The 18,522-nt window shown below is 37.4% G+C and overlaps 1 protein-coding gene across 1 annotated transcript in view; it reads right to left on the bottom strand.

Annotated features, from left to right (window-relative positions):
• Positions 1-18,522, bottom strand: part of C6 (complement C6) — a 61,014-nt gene that overhangs the window by 34,281 nt on the left and 8,211 nt on the right. The window contains exons 5-8 of the mRNA XM_045904178.2: positions 15,632-15,779; positions 11,556-11,694; positions 6,423-6,623; positions 1,148-1,388 (exon numbers count right to left, since the gene is read on the bottom strand). Of these exons, the coding sequence (XP_045760134.1) occupies positions 1,148-1,388; positions 6,423-6,623; positions 11,556-11,694; positions 15,632-15,779 (729 nt within the window). The remainder of the gene's footprint in view (positions 1-1,147; positions 1,389-6,422; positions 6,624-11,555; positions 11,695-15,631; positions 15,780-18,522) is intronic.

The following is an 18,522-nucleotide window of genomic DNA, read 5'->3' as shown; positions in this document are numbered from 1 at the left end:
CTGATGTTGTCTTTTTAAATAAATTCCTGATCTCTCTCTCTTTTTTTAAAAGATTTATTTATTTATTTATTTGAGAGAGAAAGAAAGCACGGGGAGGGCCAGAGGGAGAGAAAGAGAATCTTGAAGCAGACTCCAGGCTGAGTGTGGAGCCGGTCGCAGGGCTCGATCCCAGGACCCTGAGATCATGACCTGAACCCAAACCACGAGTCAGCCAGTCGACCAACTGTACCACCCAGGCACCCCCTGATTTCTATTGTATAAAAGTCACATGATCAAGAATTCTTATTTATCTGGGGTAATTGGTCAGTTGAGTTCTGGTTACCATACAGTTTCCTAAGCATGTCCTTAAGAGACACATGATAGAATCATCACAAGGGCCCTGTGTCATTTCACAAAGGAGTCTGAAAACAAATTTATCTAAAGGTGCTTAAGCTGTATTAATAATTAGAATTGGCAATTTAAGGTAACAGTTAAGAAACCAAGATTTATTTATAAACCAAGGCTTATATTGTTATTTTACATGTAAGCAGAAAAATATCCCTGATTATATCCCAAAGTATAAAGTTGCAAACTTTTCTCAAAAACTTTCTCATCTGGCTTCAAGTTTTATCACCAGTAGGTACCTATCTAGCCCACGTTAACTTAGTCCCTGGTCAAATCCTTAATTGTTCTTTTATCTTACGCCCTTGGCTTTTACTGAAAAATCATTAAAAGACTGCTAGTGAATTTCCTATAATTATTTTTCTATAAAATTATCTCCTAGAAAAATGCTATAAGTAAATTGTCTTTTAGAGTTTAATTCCAGGACAAATTTCATTTTTTCTTGAGATAATAGCATGCATCTCTCTTTTAGGTTACACTACTGTGTAGCTTATGATGTTCCCAGGTAACAGGAAATTCAGAAACAAACCTAATGTCCAATCAAAGAGGTCAAGTATATTTATTTTTCCTTCTTTTTTGTTCTAATTTTCTATTTTTATTTTATTTGCTTGAGTGTATACCTTTTGGTTGTTCTTCATATCATTTTGGAAATAAAGCAGAGCCTAAAAGTCGATAAGGAAGAATTAAAATAATAGAGTAAGAGAAAGATGAATTGCAGGCAATCAAATCAAGTTGATAAAAAAAGGGAGGGCTGCAAAAAGCTTACCTGAGTTCCTGAGTTCCTCGACGCTAAACTGGTAGAGGAGGTCATACACGCCACCCAGGGAGCCAGAGGTGAAATAGTGAGTCCCAAAGTCATCGAATATCCGGCTATACAAAGCAAAGTTGTATTCTAGAGGCAGGTGGTTAAGTGCTTTCAAAAAGACATCAGAGAGCTGCAGATCTTTAGTTTTCATTGTGAAATTTAAGACTTTTATCACTTTATGGATCCTAGTAAAACTAGAATCCTAAATGGAAGAGGAGAAAAGAAGAAAAAAAGAAAAGAAAAGAAAACCCAAGATGATTAAAGGTAATGAAGGTTTGAAGTGTCAAGCTTTTAAATGTCATCTATTTATCACCAGCTTCATCCTAACCATAGCGTGCTAACAACTTTAACTCTCCGTGGCATGCTCTCACACACAAAATTAGAATTTTTGTTGTATTTCCCAGGACTTTTTCCTGAGACGTTCACAGTGCTGAACAGATAAGATTATCTCAGGAACGTGAACTGTGTGACCGAGGCCTAGGTTTTGTAGACAGATCTACCAAAAAGAGATCAATGATTGGAAAAGTAAATCTTTCACTCTTGAGTGTCAATCATGATTGTGTCCCTACTGAGTGTTTATTTCGAAAGCCTTGCTAATGCAAAACATTGAAAAAGGATTGCACAAATTTTTAATTGAAAGCTATGCAACTGAGATTCAAGTCACGGCTTTGTCCCAAACTGGGAAAAGGCATTTATATTTCTGAGGCTTGAGGTGTCTGTGAAATGTCATCTGGGGCACAGGTGAGGGCTGTGCAGTGGGTGACACACCACACTGCTTTTCAACTCCAAAATGTTATGATTCAAAATTACTTAGGGTTAAAATTAAACAACATTATTTATATTCTCTCTCCTCTACCCATAAATAGGAATATCTGTGTGAGGGTTTTTGGGTTTTCTTTTTTTTTTTTTAATCATTTCTTGTTCTGTCAGGTTAATTTATGATTTGGTGGTTGGTATTATACCCAAATCTCATTCCATTAAATTGTCCTTCTATATATCCACTGAGTTTTATGAGTATACCCACATATCCTGTTCTTTTAAAAAAATTTATATTCTTTATCTACCTCTCAATTTTAGCAAATTGTAGTGTTTGAGTAATAGCAGAGAGAGGAGCATATTTTAGCAAAAGAACTTTATCGTAGCTGTAAATTATTAAATAGCTATTTTCCTGTGTGCTATAATTACAGCATAAAATGGCTGCTAACACAAAAGACAAGAAATAATCACAAGGATTGAAAAGAGTCACCATTCACACTTCTCCTTCTCTCTTCCTTTCTCTCTCCCCTACCTTTTCCCACCCCTGTCCCCTTCTTGCCTTTAACACATTTATTGCTCAGCTACCTCAGATGCTGTGGAAACAGACGTGAACAAGGTAGACAAAGTTCATCCCTCTGAGGAGCTTACATTTTCAGTGTCCGTTCATTCTTTTTCAAGTTTAATACTTGAATTTTTAGAACCATGGCTTTGGAAAGATGGATGGATATTCTACTTTTAGTAAGAAGCACACTCACTTCCAGAGTATCTGAAATGCCTGTTTGGACACGGGCATTGAAATGGATGGCTCAAAATTTCCAGGTTGTTTACAAACTAAATTGTAAAAAATACAAGTAAAACCTTGGTAACTCAACTCAGCACATGTACACACACTGATCAAGTGCATGATGGCTAAAACTGGCTATTTTAGACTAAAAATGACATGACAGTAGGTTTTTAACCATGTATGATCAGTTTCAACATTCTGTGAGATCTTGCTTTATTTTCACCACCTTTTTGTGGGTTCAACGTCATAAAGTAATTCAGAAAAGCATTGAATCTTACCAAGAAAACTGATATTTTGACTTTGAAATAGATTATCTGCCCAAAAAATGTTTAGTCAGATCTGAAATTGACATAATAAATAAATAAAGCATTAAGCTCCACTGAAGGACTTGGATTGATGTTCAAGTGTGGGGTGCCTTGTTTTCACTATTTGAAGACTAAGAAAGGTTGCAGCAGCATTTTTTACTTAACCTGAGATTTCCTTATTCTGTGGAGATCTGATCAAAAATGTTGGAGATCTGATCAAAAATGTTGAAGATCAACCTGATGAAGTTGACAATTTCGTAAGTAAAAAAATGGTTGTATATCAGCAGTTTCATAAGTTCCAACAGATACTGTGAATAGCCTAAAATGTTTCCACTTTGGGGCAGACTATTAGAGGGTCAAATAACAGCTGTTTATCCACAGATAAGGGTTTTACGAGTCATCTCTAGCATGTCTGAAATATTTATAAACCATTTGTGAAGCAAATCTTAACATTGAAACTGATGTATATATCTATGTCTCTTTGAACATCTCCATTTCCCTGCTCATTATAGACTATATTTTTAAGCAGTTGTTTCCAATCCTGAATGTGACATTAGAGAAAGCTGGGGGACTTAAAAAAAAAACCAGAATCACATGCCCAACCACAGATATTCAGAATCAGTAAGTGAAGAGAAGGGCCATGGGATGTATATGTTTACTTCCTAGTAATTCTGATTCCAACTTGTTTTAAGCATATAATTTGTGGGGCAGGGGGGAATGGGCTAAATGGGTGATGGGCATTAAGGAGGGCATATGTTGTGATGAGCATTGGATATTATATGTAAGTGATGACTCACTATATTCTACTCTCGAAGCCAATACTATACTATATGTTAACTAACTTGAATTTAAATGAAATCTTGGAAGAGAAAAAATACAATTTACATTACTCAACCATAAAAAAGAATGAAATCTTGCCATTTGCAATGACATGGAAGGAACTAGAAGAGTATAATGCTAAGTGAAATAAGTCAGTCAGAGAAAGACAAATACCATATGATTTCACTCATATGTGAAATTTAAGAAATGAAACAAATGAGCAAAGGGAAAAAAGAGACAAATTAAAAATTGGACTCTTAATTATAGAGAACAAACTTATGGTCGTGGGGGATGGGATGGGTAGGTGGGGGCGATGGGTGAAATGGGTGACAGGGATGAAGGAGGGCACTTGTGATGAGCACCGGGTAATGTATGGAAATGTTGAATCACTATATTGTATACCTGAAACAAATATAACAGTGTATGTTAACTAACCGGAATTAAAATAAAAACTTAAAAGGAAAAAGAATATAATTTGGTAAGTTTGAGCGACACTATGCTACCTATAGCCCATTCTAAAGCGCACTAATAATTTATGTTATAAAAGGAATCTATTTTATTCTCTCTTCTTTTATGTGTTCATATCACCAGAGCTTTACTCTTTTCACAGTTTGTTGAAATTATGGATAAATGAATGAATGAATAAACAGATAGCTTGAAGTGTAATGTAGTAGATACGAACAGTGGGCAAAAATCAGACAAACTGATTTCAATGCCCAACTCTGGCATTTACTCACTGTAAGATCACAGGAACCACCTAGCTTCATGGACTTTAGTGTAGTACTTAACACATGGTAGATACCAGATAAATATTTCTTGCATTAAAAATAAATGTATGGGCTTCAATTTACTCATCTGTAAAATGTTATTAAAAATATCTACTCTGATTCCCTCTTAGCGGTCTTTTGAAGATATATGAAATGCCTAGGAAAATTATCGATAAAGTGCTATAAAATCTCTTATTTATGTAAGTGTATGAATGGGTGAATAAATAAAAATATGAGAGGCACTATGGTAAAGGCAGGAAGAACCACAAAATGGTGCCCTCCAGCTGCTGGTCCCATCTGCTCCAGTGTTGGCAACTCTCTTCACCTCTCCCCTCAGGTTCTATGATTCAGGGCTCAGTCTTCCCATTTATCTCTTTGGAAAAAACAAATAGTACACAGTGGTGGTTGTAGTGAGGAATAGATACTATTTTAAAAGAGATTTGTAAATGTCTAAAAATGTCTAATAGAAATCTATCCCCTTAATTGGAAAACATGTCCCAGGAGTTTTCATATACGAATAATAAAAGAAAAAGGAACAGAAGAAGAAAGGTTAATGGATAAAGATGTATCTTTACATATTGAAAGAATTTCACTGGATCCTGGCAAGATTAATGGAAGAAGTCTAATACTTGGATACAACCTAAATTCTAAACAATAACAATAAAGTTATAAATTTCCAGACAGAGAAAATAAAAGAAAGAAAATCAGCTCTGCATGTGATTTTTCCTATGCAACAATGAAAAGTAGAAGATAGTGGAATAACATCCATCAACTACCAAGAAAAGAAGACTATGATCCAATATTCCTATATTTGGCCAAGATATTCCTTTATTGCTCAGGGAAAACGTAGGCATTTTAGATATATAAGGATTTAGGGAGTAAATGTATACACACACACACACACACACATATAATATATAAAATATAACACAAATGTAAAATATAGACTATGAACTTGGAATTTGTAGGTGTTATGTGAGGAATCTTTAAACAGAGAAGACAAGAGTCAGAATAAAATACAAACTAACATGCGCAATATAAAAATGAACACAAAAGAATCCTAAGGAAGGGAACACAAAGGTTTTGAACTATCTCAGTAAAACTGAGGTTTTGGAGGCCTGTAATGATAGTGGTGGGGGGCCAGAAAGGTAGATACGTTCTCAAGGAGATAGTAGGGGTGAGGAATAGAGAAGTAAAACATCTTTTGGGGCCTATAGATATTAGCCCCCATCATGTGATAAAAGAAAAACATAGGTTTAATTATGCTTGTTAATTAAAGAAAGATAACCACAAGCAGAATTTAAAAGTTTAGTAGCACTTCCAAAATGACCAAAAGGACAAAAAGCAGTAAACAGAAATGTGACAAAGACAGCAAAAGTAAAGAAATAGGAAACAGCAAGAAAATAAAATGAGTAAGAAAAATTAAAAATGGAAGAAATATGATCAAGTATTTCAGTGGGTATATTAAATCAAAGAAGGCAAAATTTCCGTAGCAAAGGCCTGTCAGATTATGTTTAAAAAGCAAAGGTCTGTTACATGTGATTTATAAAAAATACACCTAAAACAGTAAGACAAAGAAAACTTAAAGAGAACACAACCATAAATACAGCCAAATATATGCATCATTATATGTATTACCTCTATAACTTCTGAAATTGGATATAACAAGGTCAATCTATTTAAATTTGTGTTAGAAATCCTACTGATTTGATGTAAAAAAACCTCTCCCCTTCTCATTGCATGATTGCTGGACTTGGCATTAATTTTTCAAAAAGAATAAACAGATTGGGAACCATTTTGATTACCTTTCTGTGGGAGGCTTCAATGGCTTGTTTGAAGGCACGGTTATGGGTGGTGCTTTGAGTTTTCCTTGAGGAATAAAAAATTGGTATACGAAAACTGCTGTGCCCTTCCCTCGAAAATAAATCTTGTTGATTGTCTTTCTCTGTAAGATGAATTAAGTCCTTGTAGAAATCTGTTTCCAAATCATCTTCTTCAGTTTTTACCTGGAGAAAAATCCATATGAAATAAGACATAACTTAGGAAATATTAGAGCTACTTGTTAAGATCTAATGCAATGATCCTTCATGCCTTTATGCATTCAATAAATATTTGTTGAAGACCCATTTTGCTAGGTATAAAGGAAAAAATTAGTCCCTGTCCTCAGGGAGTCAATAGCTTAGCTAGGGAGAAAAACAATCACCGACATTTAATTCAATGTGGGAAGTGTTGTGCTGCTAATGGGATTGGCATAAATAACCAGTAAAACCCAGAGGCCACTCCAGGTTAAGTCTTCATCAAGGAAACGACTCCTAAACTGAGACTGAACAGGGTCATAAGCAACAAGGGCTATTTTTAGTCTGCTTGTGAATTTGACGTTCTTTGCAACTAATTGAAGGTATCTTCCAGAAAACTGAGGCCTATAAAAGGGGAGGACAGATCCTGTCCTAGCCTGTCCTGGTTCCATTCCCACCCACTTAGCCTCCTCTAGATATTGGACATCGGCACTCTACTGGCTATGTCTGTGGGACAGACAAATAATCGATTGCTTCTGCCTGGCAAGTGGTTATCAGCCTTCACTGAAGGGGCCTGGGAAGAGGAGAAAAACAACCAGTGGAGCTTGACTTGAACTAGGAGTGGAGCAGGATAAGTACAAGTTAAATCCCTGTTATGGTTATGCTGGTAAAAAGAGACAATGGATGAATTAAAAAAAAAAGAAGTTGCAAAGTAAATTTATTGAAGAGTACTTTATGTTAAAGATGCTTGTCTGGTTTGCAATGGGGAAATTTCTTGTTTTAAAATATTCAGTATTAAAATGCACTGTGAGGCAAACTGCATGCCACAGTCAAATAGCTTGTACTATTTGACTCAGTGAAGGAAAGACAAAATAACCCAGCTGCAGAAGAGTCTTGCTCAACAGTAAGATACAGTCAAAAGTTCAGTGTTACTTTCAGATACTACAGTGCTAGTTAGCATTTAAAGGGCCCACAAACGAAGCTCCTCGGTTAGCAATGAAGCAATAGGATCATATTTAAGTATAGCTGCTGACATTTCGTTACCATTTCTCTCAAAAGCTCAAACTACAAATATTTTGTTTTATGAATTAGCTCTCACACAAGAAAAGCTGTGTCAGCTTAAAGGAAAAAAAATATTAGCATGGAAGGAAGAGGGCTCAGGTATCCTGGGCAGAAGCTCAGAGAAAATCTGCCCATGTATATTAACTTGGTGGAGGAACAGGTTTATGGGTGAGCAGGGCTGAAAAATTAGACTGAACTGGGAAACTGGGGCGGGGCCTTGCATACCCTGAGAAAGTATTTGGATTGACATCTAAAGGAAGATTTTGCATGTAATAGGTTCCTTAAAAATACTAATTGAATGAAAAATCGAGAGTGTTGCCATCATTTTTGTGTTTTGCAAAGATCACGTTAACTAGAGTTAATAAAGTGGAGGCGAGGAGAGCGGTTACAAAAACTGTTGCAATAAGCCACATGAGACAGAATAATGGCCAGGTCCAGGGGAGTGGTGGTTGGATAGAGAGAAACCAGGGCATTTGAAAGATATTTAGGAAGTAAGTTCACAGAAGTTGTTGGCTGAGCAGATATGGGGAAGGGAGAGGGAGGGAGAGAGGGAAAGAGAGAGATGATGGGAATGCTGTTCCATGATAGAAAGCCAAGGCAACTTTTGAAAGTATAGATTTTCCCAGGAAGAGATGTTAACCAAACTCTGGGGAAACGGTTTTAATCCTCATTTACATATCATTACATACATCGCTGAGCCCATCCATCCTCACTGTCTGTAGATCCAGTGGGCTGATGACCTATGACTCGATGTGCGTTGACACTTTTACTTTTGGAGTTTAAAGAAAGGAGATGGGTTTGTAGAAAGGAGCAGAGGCGAGATAGAGGGACTGGGGGGTTGGAGAGGACTCGGTGGCACCTGGTTTCCTGTGCTGTGTGGGTTAGAGACACTACCTGAAGTTGTGGATTTCACAAGGGATTTGGGGAGGATTTGAGGGATTGCAGAGCTATGAAGGTTTTCATAGCTTTGGGTTGCAGCAAGAGGCCATGTCTAGGTAGGTCAGTGTCTTGCTAAGAATCAAAGTCTAGTGGTAACCACACTCTGCACTTTGCGGCTGACAGCAAATGCTTAGCACACAGCCAGAAGCAAAGCAGCACCACCTAGAAAAAGAGAGGTGTATTCCTAAGTGGTACAACTCTGGGGGCTGATGCAGGAATCATATGGTGATTGAGCTCTGCAGTTAGCAGCTGGGGGATCCCTGAGGGGCGGAATTCTTCCTATAGTCTTCTAATCTGACTTCCTATCCAGTGCCTTCCTTCCCTGCCCTTCCTTTCAAGAGCCTCTCATCTTTCTGTACCAGCCAGCCCATTATTTCATCTGCCTTAATGAACTGCAATACTATAGGAGAAGGGAAGTCAGATGCCTGCTGAATTTCTCCTCCTCTGTTTTCATTAAGGTACAGCTTAGATTTGCATGGCTGCCTGCTAACAGCATGAACAAAATAATATGGAGATCAGTGAAAAGTCAACCAGTCTCTTGTGACCTTGGATCTGGTTATTCACCTTCCTCAGCACTTGAATATTACCTAAAACTCAACAACATATAGTTAGAGATCAACTCAGGTAGCTTCTTACGGTTCGACAAATTTTGATCAACATTGATAATGAAAGGGGTCTCTTTTATTCTGAATGAGGATTTTTGGGCTGTATTTCCTGATCTACCTAGCCACCCAGACTTGGGTTACCAAGTTATGTGGGTGGATCCAGTGGTCTGCTAGTAAATGTTTACAAACCAATCTCTGGGAGGGGGATAACCTGTGATTTACTATAGCACTTGCCCTTGGTTATGGTGTATCTATTCCTACCATAGCTGATTCAAGCTACTTGTGTGGCGCCTTTTAATTCAAACTTGGAAAGAGATGTATGGTAGCAAATTTTTACAAAGCATTTTCGTAACATAGATACAATAAATGTAAGTAACCTCAAGCGCATAGATGGGAAAATGTAGCAAAATAACGGAGAATTGATAATTTTGAATAATTATCACCTATGTTTTTAGTATTTTTACTTAGTTAAAAGATTATATATTTAATATTTAGTAATGGCTATGTTTATAAACTGGCTCGCAAAGTTCCTGAAAATTTAACAAGTGACTCTTGTAAGCTGGAAGAGCGAGCTCTAGCACCCCATTGGTGAATCTCGCAGGTAATACCTTTTAAACGACAGTTTAGGAAAGGCACGTGGGGCACGTGGGGCACGGTTGTTAATGTCTTTCTTGCTATTACTGTCAAGGTCTTATCTAGCTCAAGCAGCCCTGCAGCAGGAGCCAGGAGTTCTAATTCTGATGTGCCATTTACTTGTTGCATAACTCCGAGGAAGTTGTCTAACTTGGATCTTCCTTTGGTACGATGGATATAAACAATCTTCTATTTTTCTGGGAAGGTTGTTATGGGAATTGAGTGAAACAATATAAGCAAGTACTTTCAAAACTGTTAAGTATAAAATGTTTAGATAACAAATTTGCCCAAATCTGCCCTCATCCCATGAGCTGAGTTTAAGATGTTAAAGTTGTAAAACTATGTGAAATAGATGCTTGCTGAGAATATAGGCAGTATTTAGTGGGTTGGGGGTGGTGGTGGTGGAGGATTATTGTATTTTAAAATAAGTGTATGGGTTGGTTGTTTAGGTGCTAGCTAGAAGATATCCTCCAACATAACTGTATTATATGTAAATGTTTGGGTGTTAGCTCTGTCTCCAAAGTTTATTCAATACATCTCAAGAGTAATGCTATTATTGGCAGAATTACTATTTCTTTGGAACAATGTAATACTGAGTTCCTATTTAGCATACCAATGAGACCTTTTCCACCTCCCTTGGTGGTGGTGGGCCCTCTGGAATTAGCATCTGGATCTGTGGGGAGATAGTGGGGAGTTTCTTTACTTGGTCAGAGGTCAATTATTACCCTTGTCACTTCTATCTGCAACACCTCCCAGAAGGTGTTTGACTTTGGCAGTTGGGCCCCAAGGGCATTCCCTATGCCCATTAATACATATTAGATGGCTTTAAATTGAGATGATCAAATTGGAAAACTGATTATATTCATATATATATATGTAAAAGGTTTTCTAAAGGAAGGATTGAATGACTTTTGCTGAAGTTATACTATTAATAAAGCAGGCTCAGAAATCATTGGACTCCCTGAAATTCTCTCAGCATGTCAAATTTGCATGCCTGGATGTTACTATTAAAATCCTGTCTTTCCTGTTTCTCTTATCATAAATGGAAAGAAATCGATTGTTTACTTTAGTTGAACAGTTTTGGAGCACTTATCGTGTGTAAGGCACTGGGCTAGATTTTGGGAGTATGTAGTATAGCGCTCATTACACTTAGGAAAACAAACAGAAAACCAAATCAACTAATAAAATAGGAGGAAAGGTAAGAAGTACTACCCCTGTAACCCTTAGCTTCATCTTGATGTTTTAAGAAGCTCTTTTATGTCTAACTGTTTAAGAAGCTCTTTTACGTCTAACTATTGTGGTTACCTGAGAGAACTAGCTATGGTAGGAGGATATTTGGAATCAAGCAAACTATTTATCTGTGTGGGGGAAGGTACAGCTAAATGTTCACTGGAGAAAGCATGGACTCTGGAGTTTGGGAAACCTGACCTTGAATCTCTAATCCCTGACTTACAAGCTGTTCGACTATGGGCAAATTGGTTACATTTGTTTTTTCATCTGTAAAGGGATGATAATAACACTGACCTCACTGGTTGTGGAAGGATTAAACAACAACCCATAATAGGTGATTTAAAATGCTCATTACCTTTGTATTCTGTCCCTTCATTCATCAATAATTTTTCATTGGAAATTTAGTTTATAATCACTATCAGCGTTGGAGGGCCGCCAGGATAGGCTGTCATACCTCAAAGTTGACATTCTCCAAATTGGCTGGAACACGGTATGGATTACTTGCTTTACTGCTTTTGACAGTTTTACATATTCCTCCAGTGAAAGAGTTATCAAGGATCTCTCCTCTGGGCTCTCCTGCTAGAAAATGATACCTGCAAACAAAGTAATTTTCAAGAATTCAATAGATGTAGAGCAATCTTTAAAATTTACCATACTTATATGAAAGAAACTCCTGTCTTAGACATTTTTGACTCATGACAAATGACTTGAAGAAAAGCCCATTTTTTTCTAGCTTATGGTGAGGCAGCTGGAAAGGGCTGGAAGTCAAAACTCAGCCCCTCTGGCTCTGTTAGATTCTCTGTATTCCACTCACTTAATTGTTCTGGATTTTCAGCATGAAATAAAATTTAGGTTTATTTTTATTTCATGACTTACCACACCAGTACAAACTTTGGAAGCAGATTATAAAATAAATTATTACATAATTAGTGCTATTCTGGGTTCACTTCCTTCAGTGTGATACAGTAAAGGAATTCTTATAGAGAGCTAATAAATAGTAATAGCAGTATTTTAATAAAATTGTAATGATATTGTTTTTATTAATAACTAATATTTAAATTTATTTAACAAATGCTTACATACTGTTTACTATATGTATTTTTATATAAATATTTAATATATGTATATTTATATACATTACATATGTATAATATACATATTTACTATCTGTATATATATAGTAAATATACACATATATTTATACATATATGCATATGTCACATTTATACATATACATATCAAGCTGTCTGATCTATATTTAATGTTACTATTATAGTTATTTAATATTTATGATAACCATGTGATACAGTTATAGATACAATTATTTCACCTATTTTACAAATGATGAAACTGAAGGACATTAGCTTAGCACAAGTCAAATATTGAAGAAATTATGGAAATTAAGAAATTGTTTTGTGGTAGATGAAAAACTTCTCCAAGATGCTCCAATAGATTTCTAAATTCTTATAGATATGAATATGTATTCTGTGAAAAAAGTTTTGTGGAAAGTTTGATAATGCTGGCTTATATATGATAAGATAATAGAAAATATATATAATGGTCTGTGCTCCCCAGCTCCTGGCACAGAGTCCTAAAACCCTTGTAGCTGCCTAAGTGATAAGAGCACTAAGGACATCTTTTGTTATAATATTTGGTCTTTGACCCTAGTTTCTGACACAGAGCTCCTAAATCCCTTGGAATTTCCTGGGTGATAGGAGTGTCTTTTGTTCGAATGAGTTGACTCTTGGTAGGCTCCTGTGTGGGGGCTGGTCATCAGAAAGACCAACCCATGTTTAGAAGCTTAGAATATTCAGCCTTATCTCCCATCTCCAGAGAAGGGAGAGGGGCTGGAAATGGAATCAATGATCAATCATCCCTACATGATGGAGCCTCCATAAAAATCATACAACTGTGGGGTTGAGATTGCTTCTGAGTTGGTAAACACATGGAATGGTGTGTTTGGGGGTGGGCATGGAAGCTCCACGCCCCTTCCCACATACCTTGCCTTACTTAATCTCTCCCATCTGGAAGTTCATCTGTATTCTTTTTTACATCATTTTATAATAAACTGGTAAACAGTATTTAAAAAAAGAAAGAAATAACAAAATGGAGTCACTTGGGCTAAGCTTCATGTCAGCAAGCCTAATGCCTCACCTAATTGCAGTTCTTAATTGCCTCTTCCAAGAATGTGACCTTTAAACAGCAATGTGGAATTATCTGGTCAGCACTAGTGAGGTAATCTACCTGATCAACCCCTGCCTTCCCTCAAAGGAAGGTGACCTTGCCTGACAGAATCCACTCTTCGCAGAAATTTCCTTGCTCTGCTTCATTCTGCCCATAAAAGTCTTCCATTTTGTATAGCTCCTCGGAGCTCTTTTCTATCTGCCTGATTCACGAATCATTGAATAAAGCCAATTAGATCTTCATTTACTCCGTTGAATTTTGTTTTTTAACAACAGTAAGTAAATTGTTTTACTGAGTTCTGTGAGCCGTTCTATCAAATAAAGCAAAGAGGAGGGGGTCCTGAAAACCTCCTAGGTGTCAGAATCACAGGTGACAATTTGGACTTGTGATTAGCATCAGAGGGGGGCTGGTCTTGTGGGACCGAGCCCTTCACCTGTGGCATCTGACACTACCTTAAGGTAGAAAGTGTCAGAATTGAGTCCAACTGTAGGACACCCAGTTGGTGTCACAGAGATTGACTTGGGGGATCCCCCCACTTCTGGTGTCAGAGCATTGTGAGAAGGGTGATCATGTGAGAGGAAAAGAGGTACCTAGGAGGAGAACTGGTATGTGAATTATACCTCAATAAAGCTTTTTTTTTTTTTTTTAAGGCCTGATTCCTGTGGTTTTTGTAACATGGATCTCATACTCAAATAGCTGCAAGCACAATTTGATGTTTGTTCTCATCCATATTTGAATTTTTATCAATGGATAGTTGACGGAGAAAGTATGAGGAATTGGTCTGGGAAAAAACGTTCCAGACTACTTATGGGAGCCTGACAAACACAGGTGTTTTAAGACTCATTCATTTTTGTTTTCCGAGTTGAGAGGGATCAATGAGGTAAAAAACTGTTGACCTTGTACTGTCTTATACAATGTACTTATGAGTTTGTCACAAACAAGAAAGGGCTTGAGAAAAAATGGCTCCCAGGTCATGAGGAATCTCTGAAGGTAGCAGGGAGCCCGAAGATAGTTTTCTGGAGGTGGTTCTATCAGGGCATGCCTGAGGAGTCTTTTAGGAGTTAAGTCAACTATGTTGCAATTTTCGGCTTTGTTCTTTCTCCTCCCCTCCTTGGTATTTAAGTTGACCTTAAATATTTTGCTCTTTCAAATACATCATGGTCTTTCATATTTTAAGTTTTTAAAGTGGTTTTTTAATCTAATTTGGCTTTATGTGTCATATTTTATAACTTTAAAAATTCCATTAAAAATTACACACACACACACACACATTCGCAGGTGTGTACCTGTGTATCCGTGTGTGTATGCATTTGTACCTTGGTTGAGCCTGAGAAAAAACAAAGAGCATGCTATTATTGCCTGATTCTTGCTTTAGGTTTAAGACCTGGTGACTGGCGCTGGCAATGTAGGAATGTTGGTATGTCTTGTTAAATTCTTCCTTGGAGAGATGCACTTAAAAAGAGGGACAGCAAACCAGAAGGCTACCGTTTTTGGGTAGAAATGTGCTAGAGAAGGGGCAGAGATTCTAAGGCCAGCAGATTAGAAAGGGATTCCAGTAAGCAGCTCTTAAAATTCTCAGTCCCTGGAGAGGCGGGGAGAGGACTGGCTGTCCCCGAGCCAGCAGGTTTTGCTCATTTCTGAGAAACCTTGGGATAACAGCTCTGGTTGGCAGAGGGCCACATGGTCCTTCTGCCAAAGTACACATAGCATGTGGTCCTCCCCATCTGTAACTCTAGAGTCTAGATCAACTGAACAAGAGGTGAATTTGTAATGTCACCCCTCATCAATCAGAACCTTAGGAAATGTGATTATCCAGTGGGAATTTTGGGCTGAGGTTTTCTTCCAGGGAAAGGAAAAGAAGGAAACCATTTCTGCACATTGATAAGATGAGATTGAAGCACTCTCACAGAAATCAACTCGAATTAGGAATTCTTAGGACAGAACTTCAAATCGGTTTGTAGTCATCCAACATACAGATGAGGAAACTGTGCTTTTCTGATTGGTTACTCACCCATTCAAGACCTAGCCCCAGGAATGAATCCACCCTGGCACCAGTTTGCCTGATTCACCCCAGAGCTGTCAGAAGGATAGATGAGAATGGAAACAAACCATGTTTATGAACCACCCCTAGCATTGCCTGGTACAGACTGAGGGTGAAAATGGGAGTGAGGATCATGGCCACACACTGCCTGAGCAGGGCAGCCACGTGTGGGAGACAGGGCTGGTGGGAGTAATAAGAGGGTAATGGGGAAGGTGGACAATCATGTGTCTCATCGCTTCACTGCTGCTTCCAGCTCATTCCTCCTGAGATGCCTTTACTCCCGCAAACGAAGAGACACTACTTACCCAGCGCCCATCAGCTGTACGCTGGGGATGGGAATATGCTGCTTCTTCCCCAGGCACACTGCTTTCGTTCTTCCACAGTTCCTTTCATCCGAGTTGTCCCCACAGTCATTTTCTCCGTTGCATTCTAACTTGCTGGCAATGCAGCGGCCTGGTCAAGAAAAGCAAACGACATTAACAACACATGATTGTTTGAGAAGATATTTAAGATTTGAAACGAGTGAGTGCTTTAAATTTCAAGGGAGAGTGGTGAGGGAAAGTTTTCATTATTTTTGATACAGATTTAGGAAATACGGAAATGGATGCCAAACTGATATTTTCCCCTTATTTTTGTAGGATTACAAGAATCATTGTAGAATTATTTAGTCACCATTGGGCTGATTGTCTTAAATAAGAGAGGTAATTCTAGAATCCTATTCCCATTCCAGTGAGCTTGCTGCAGAAATCATGTTCTGTAGGAGAAAATCAACAGTAGGTTCAGACTTTTGTTTTGATTCAGAACAACAAACTCAAGGTCACTGTTTTTATTTTTTTAAAAAACCCTATAATTGAATACCCACATACATACACACACACACACACACGTACAGATGATTCTGTCATTGTATCTCTAAAATTTTCGGTTAAGTAAAAGGAGCCAGACACCTAAGAGTAATGCTATGTGATTTTTTTTTTATCTTACGTTTAAGAACATAAAATTTATTATATCTAGTTGTTTTTTGAACAAGTTAAAAAGACAATTTTTTTTTAACCACTAGGTACTAGTGTAGGTAGCAGGTTAAGTGAGTGAATTTATAAAACAGTGCCAACCCGTTACTTGGATAATTCCCTTCCTCTTTAAATTTGCTGAATTTCATAAGGATCCTTAGAATCAATGGAAATCAATATATTACAGAAATCGAGATGACTTACGTACAATGACAGCCCCTCTCCTGTCCCCCAGCCTCTCATCTGTAATCAGAGATGCTGGCATCTGTACAATGATGTACAGGTCTCACTGACAAGGAGATTGAGTTAAATGTTTTACTCAAGATTATCTGGTTAAGTACTTTAAGTTGTGGTCAGCATCTCACTGCAGCTATGCAGAACTATTTTGACTAACTGAAATGCTTGGGGATATTGGGTATCTGTTGAATTACATTTTTTTAATTAATAGAAAGTTTCCCAGAAAGCAGTTAGTTTCAACTCTTTTGGTAAATAATCTTCAATAAGAAGGTAGAGAAAAATTAAAGTAATTAAGGCTCCTTCTTTGATTATTCAAAATGTTGTATTGTATCTGGACCTTGATTATAAAGAATTACAGTTATGAGCACCATAATCAAACAAGATTGAATATATTGAGGGAATTGGATGTCTGTGAGTCCAAAGATATAACCTGAAAGATGCTCTGTTTTTAAAATAGCACATCTCTAGTGTTTTGTTTGCTTTTTTCAGGGCAGAAAAGAATGTGTAATTTAGTTTGAAATATAGATGCTTTTTCCATTGGAAAAAAAGAACAAATATTACATTTTTAAAAAGTTTTGAAACTCGCACTTATAAATTGGAGCAAATATAAGTTTTGATATAGTTACACTAAAAAAAAAAAGGAAATCCCATTTTATTAGGCAGCGGTAGGGACATATGTGCAGGGTATAGTTCTCATTAGCCTAGCTTTGTGAGCAAGGTACCAGATACGTTTGAATATAAGAAATTCTATGCATTTAGTACTTCTGGGGATATTGAAGAGGACCTATTAGCAAAGGGAGGGATGAAAGCAAGAGGACATCTTCTGAGTGATGTTTAGGAATGTGTGGCAGGAGTGATATAGGTCCGATAGGACACAGCTGAGAATGGTTCCAGGCCACAGAAACTCAACGGAATAGGAAACACAAGGGGAGAGATGTTGCAAGCTATAAATATATCCCATACCAAAGAAGGAACAGGAAAGGTGAAGGGCAGTTTGGATAGTGGAGGATTTACAGAAGTCAGCATGCTTTAGCCAATGCATGCATCTATATATGTATATCTGGAGCTATGTATCATTTAGAAATTGTACATGTTTTTCCTATTTACTTGAGCTGATTTGTGTTACTGCAATAGTTTAGTATATGTATAACGAGCCACAAATTCTCTAGTCTTTATGCTTAAAACTAGGACTTTTGAGAGAGGAATTGGCATAGTGCATGTGGGGATTATTAGCCTTATGGATAATTCTCAAAGATCCATGTATGCATTAAAATCATATATTTAGTTTTGGGGGAACTAGAACAGCAATCATGAAGGAGGAAAGGGAAGAGGGAAACTCTCTTTAGGATAAATGGTTCTTTGTTAATTGAGGGCCAAACATCCTACTGAGTCAAATAATGGTCCATCCAACCTTTGATTCCTTTTGAGAGTGGCATTAATGGGTGATTTTAGAAGAGCAAAGTAGTATATAATCTTCAGTATTTAACAATAATATTTAACAATTGGTAGGCCATGGCACCACCTGATCAAAATGGATACCGACCACATCTGTGCCAGGGATCGGCCACTTAGTGCCTGGATCATGGGAGGATCTAGGGATTCCTGGTGAAGGGATCTGGTCACTAGGAGAGCTCAGGGTAGCAGGTGCTTACCAAACATTGCATATATGTTTCAATAGTCAGGTTTTGTTTTTTTTTTTAATCACTTTCTGTGGATATATTGCTGATGAACTAGAGATCACCTGTCCTTACACACTAGCTTTCCTGAAATCACTCATTATGGATCAGTGGGCCATGGATGTATCTAAAGCCTTCTCAAACTTGTGAATATTTTTGGCCAAAGAAAACCCTTCTGTAGTAAATTTCACAGATTTAACATCCATTGTATAAAGGAGTTCTTTCTGGTAATTGGTTCCAAAACTGTTCTTCAAGCTTCAAATAGTTGCCCCT

This window comes from Mirounga angustirostris, unplaced genomic scaffold (assembly GCF_029215605.1).
Source record: "Mirounga angustirostris isolate CCGP_5_RB_7025 unplaced genomic scaffold, mMirAng1.0.hap1 SCAF_7, whole genome shotgun sequence".
In the NCBI taxonomy this organism is placed as follows: Eukaryota; Metazoa; Chordata; class Mammalia; order Carnivora; family Phocidae; genus Mirounga; species Mirounga angustirostris.
Note: the sequence above shows the minus strand (reverse complement) of the source record. Positions and strands in the feature narration are given on the sequence as shown.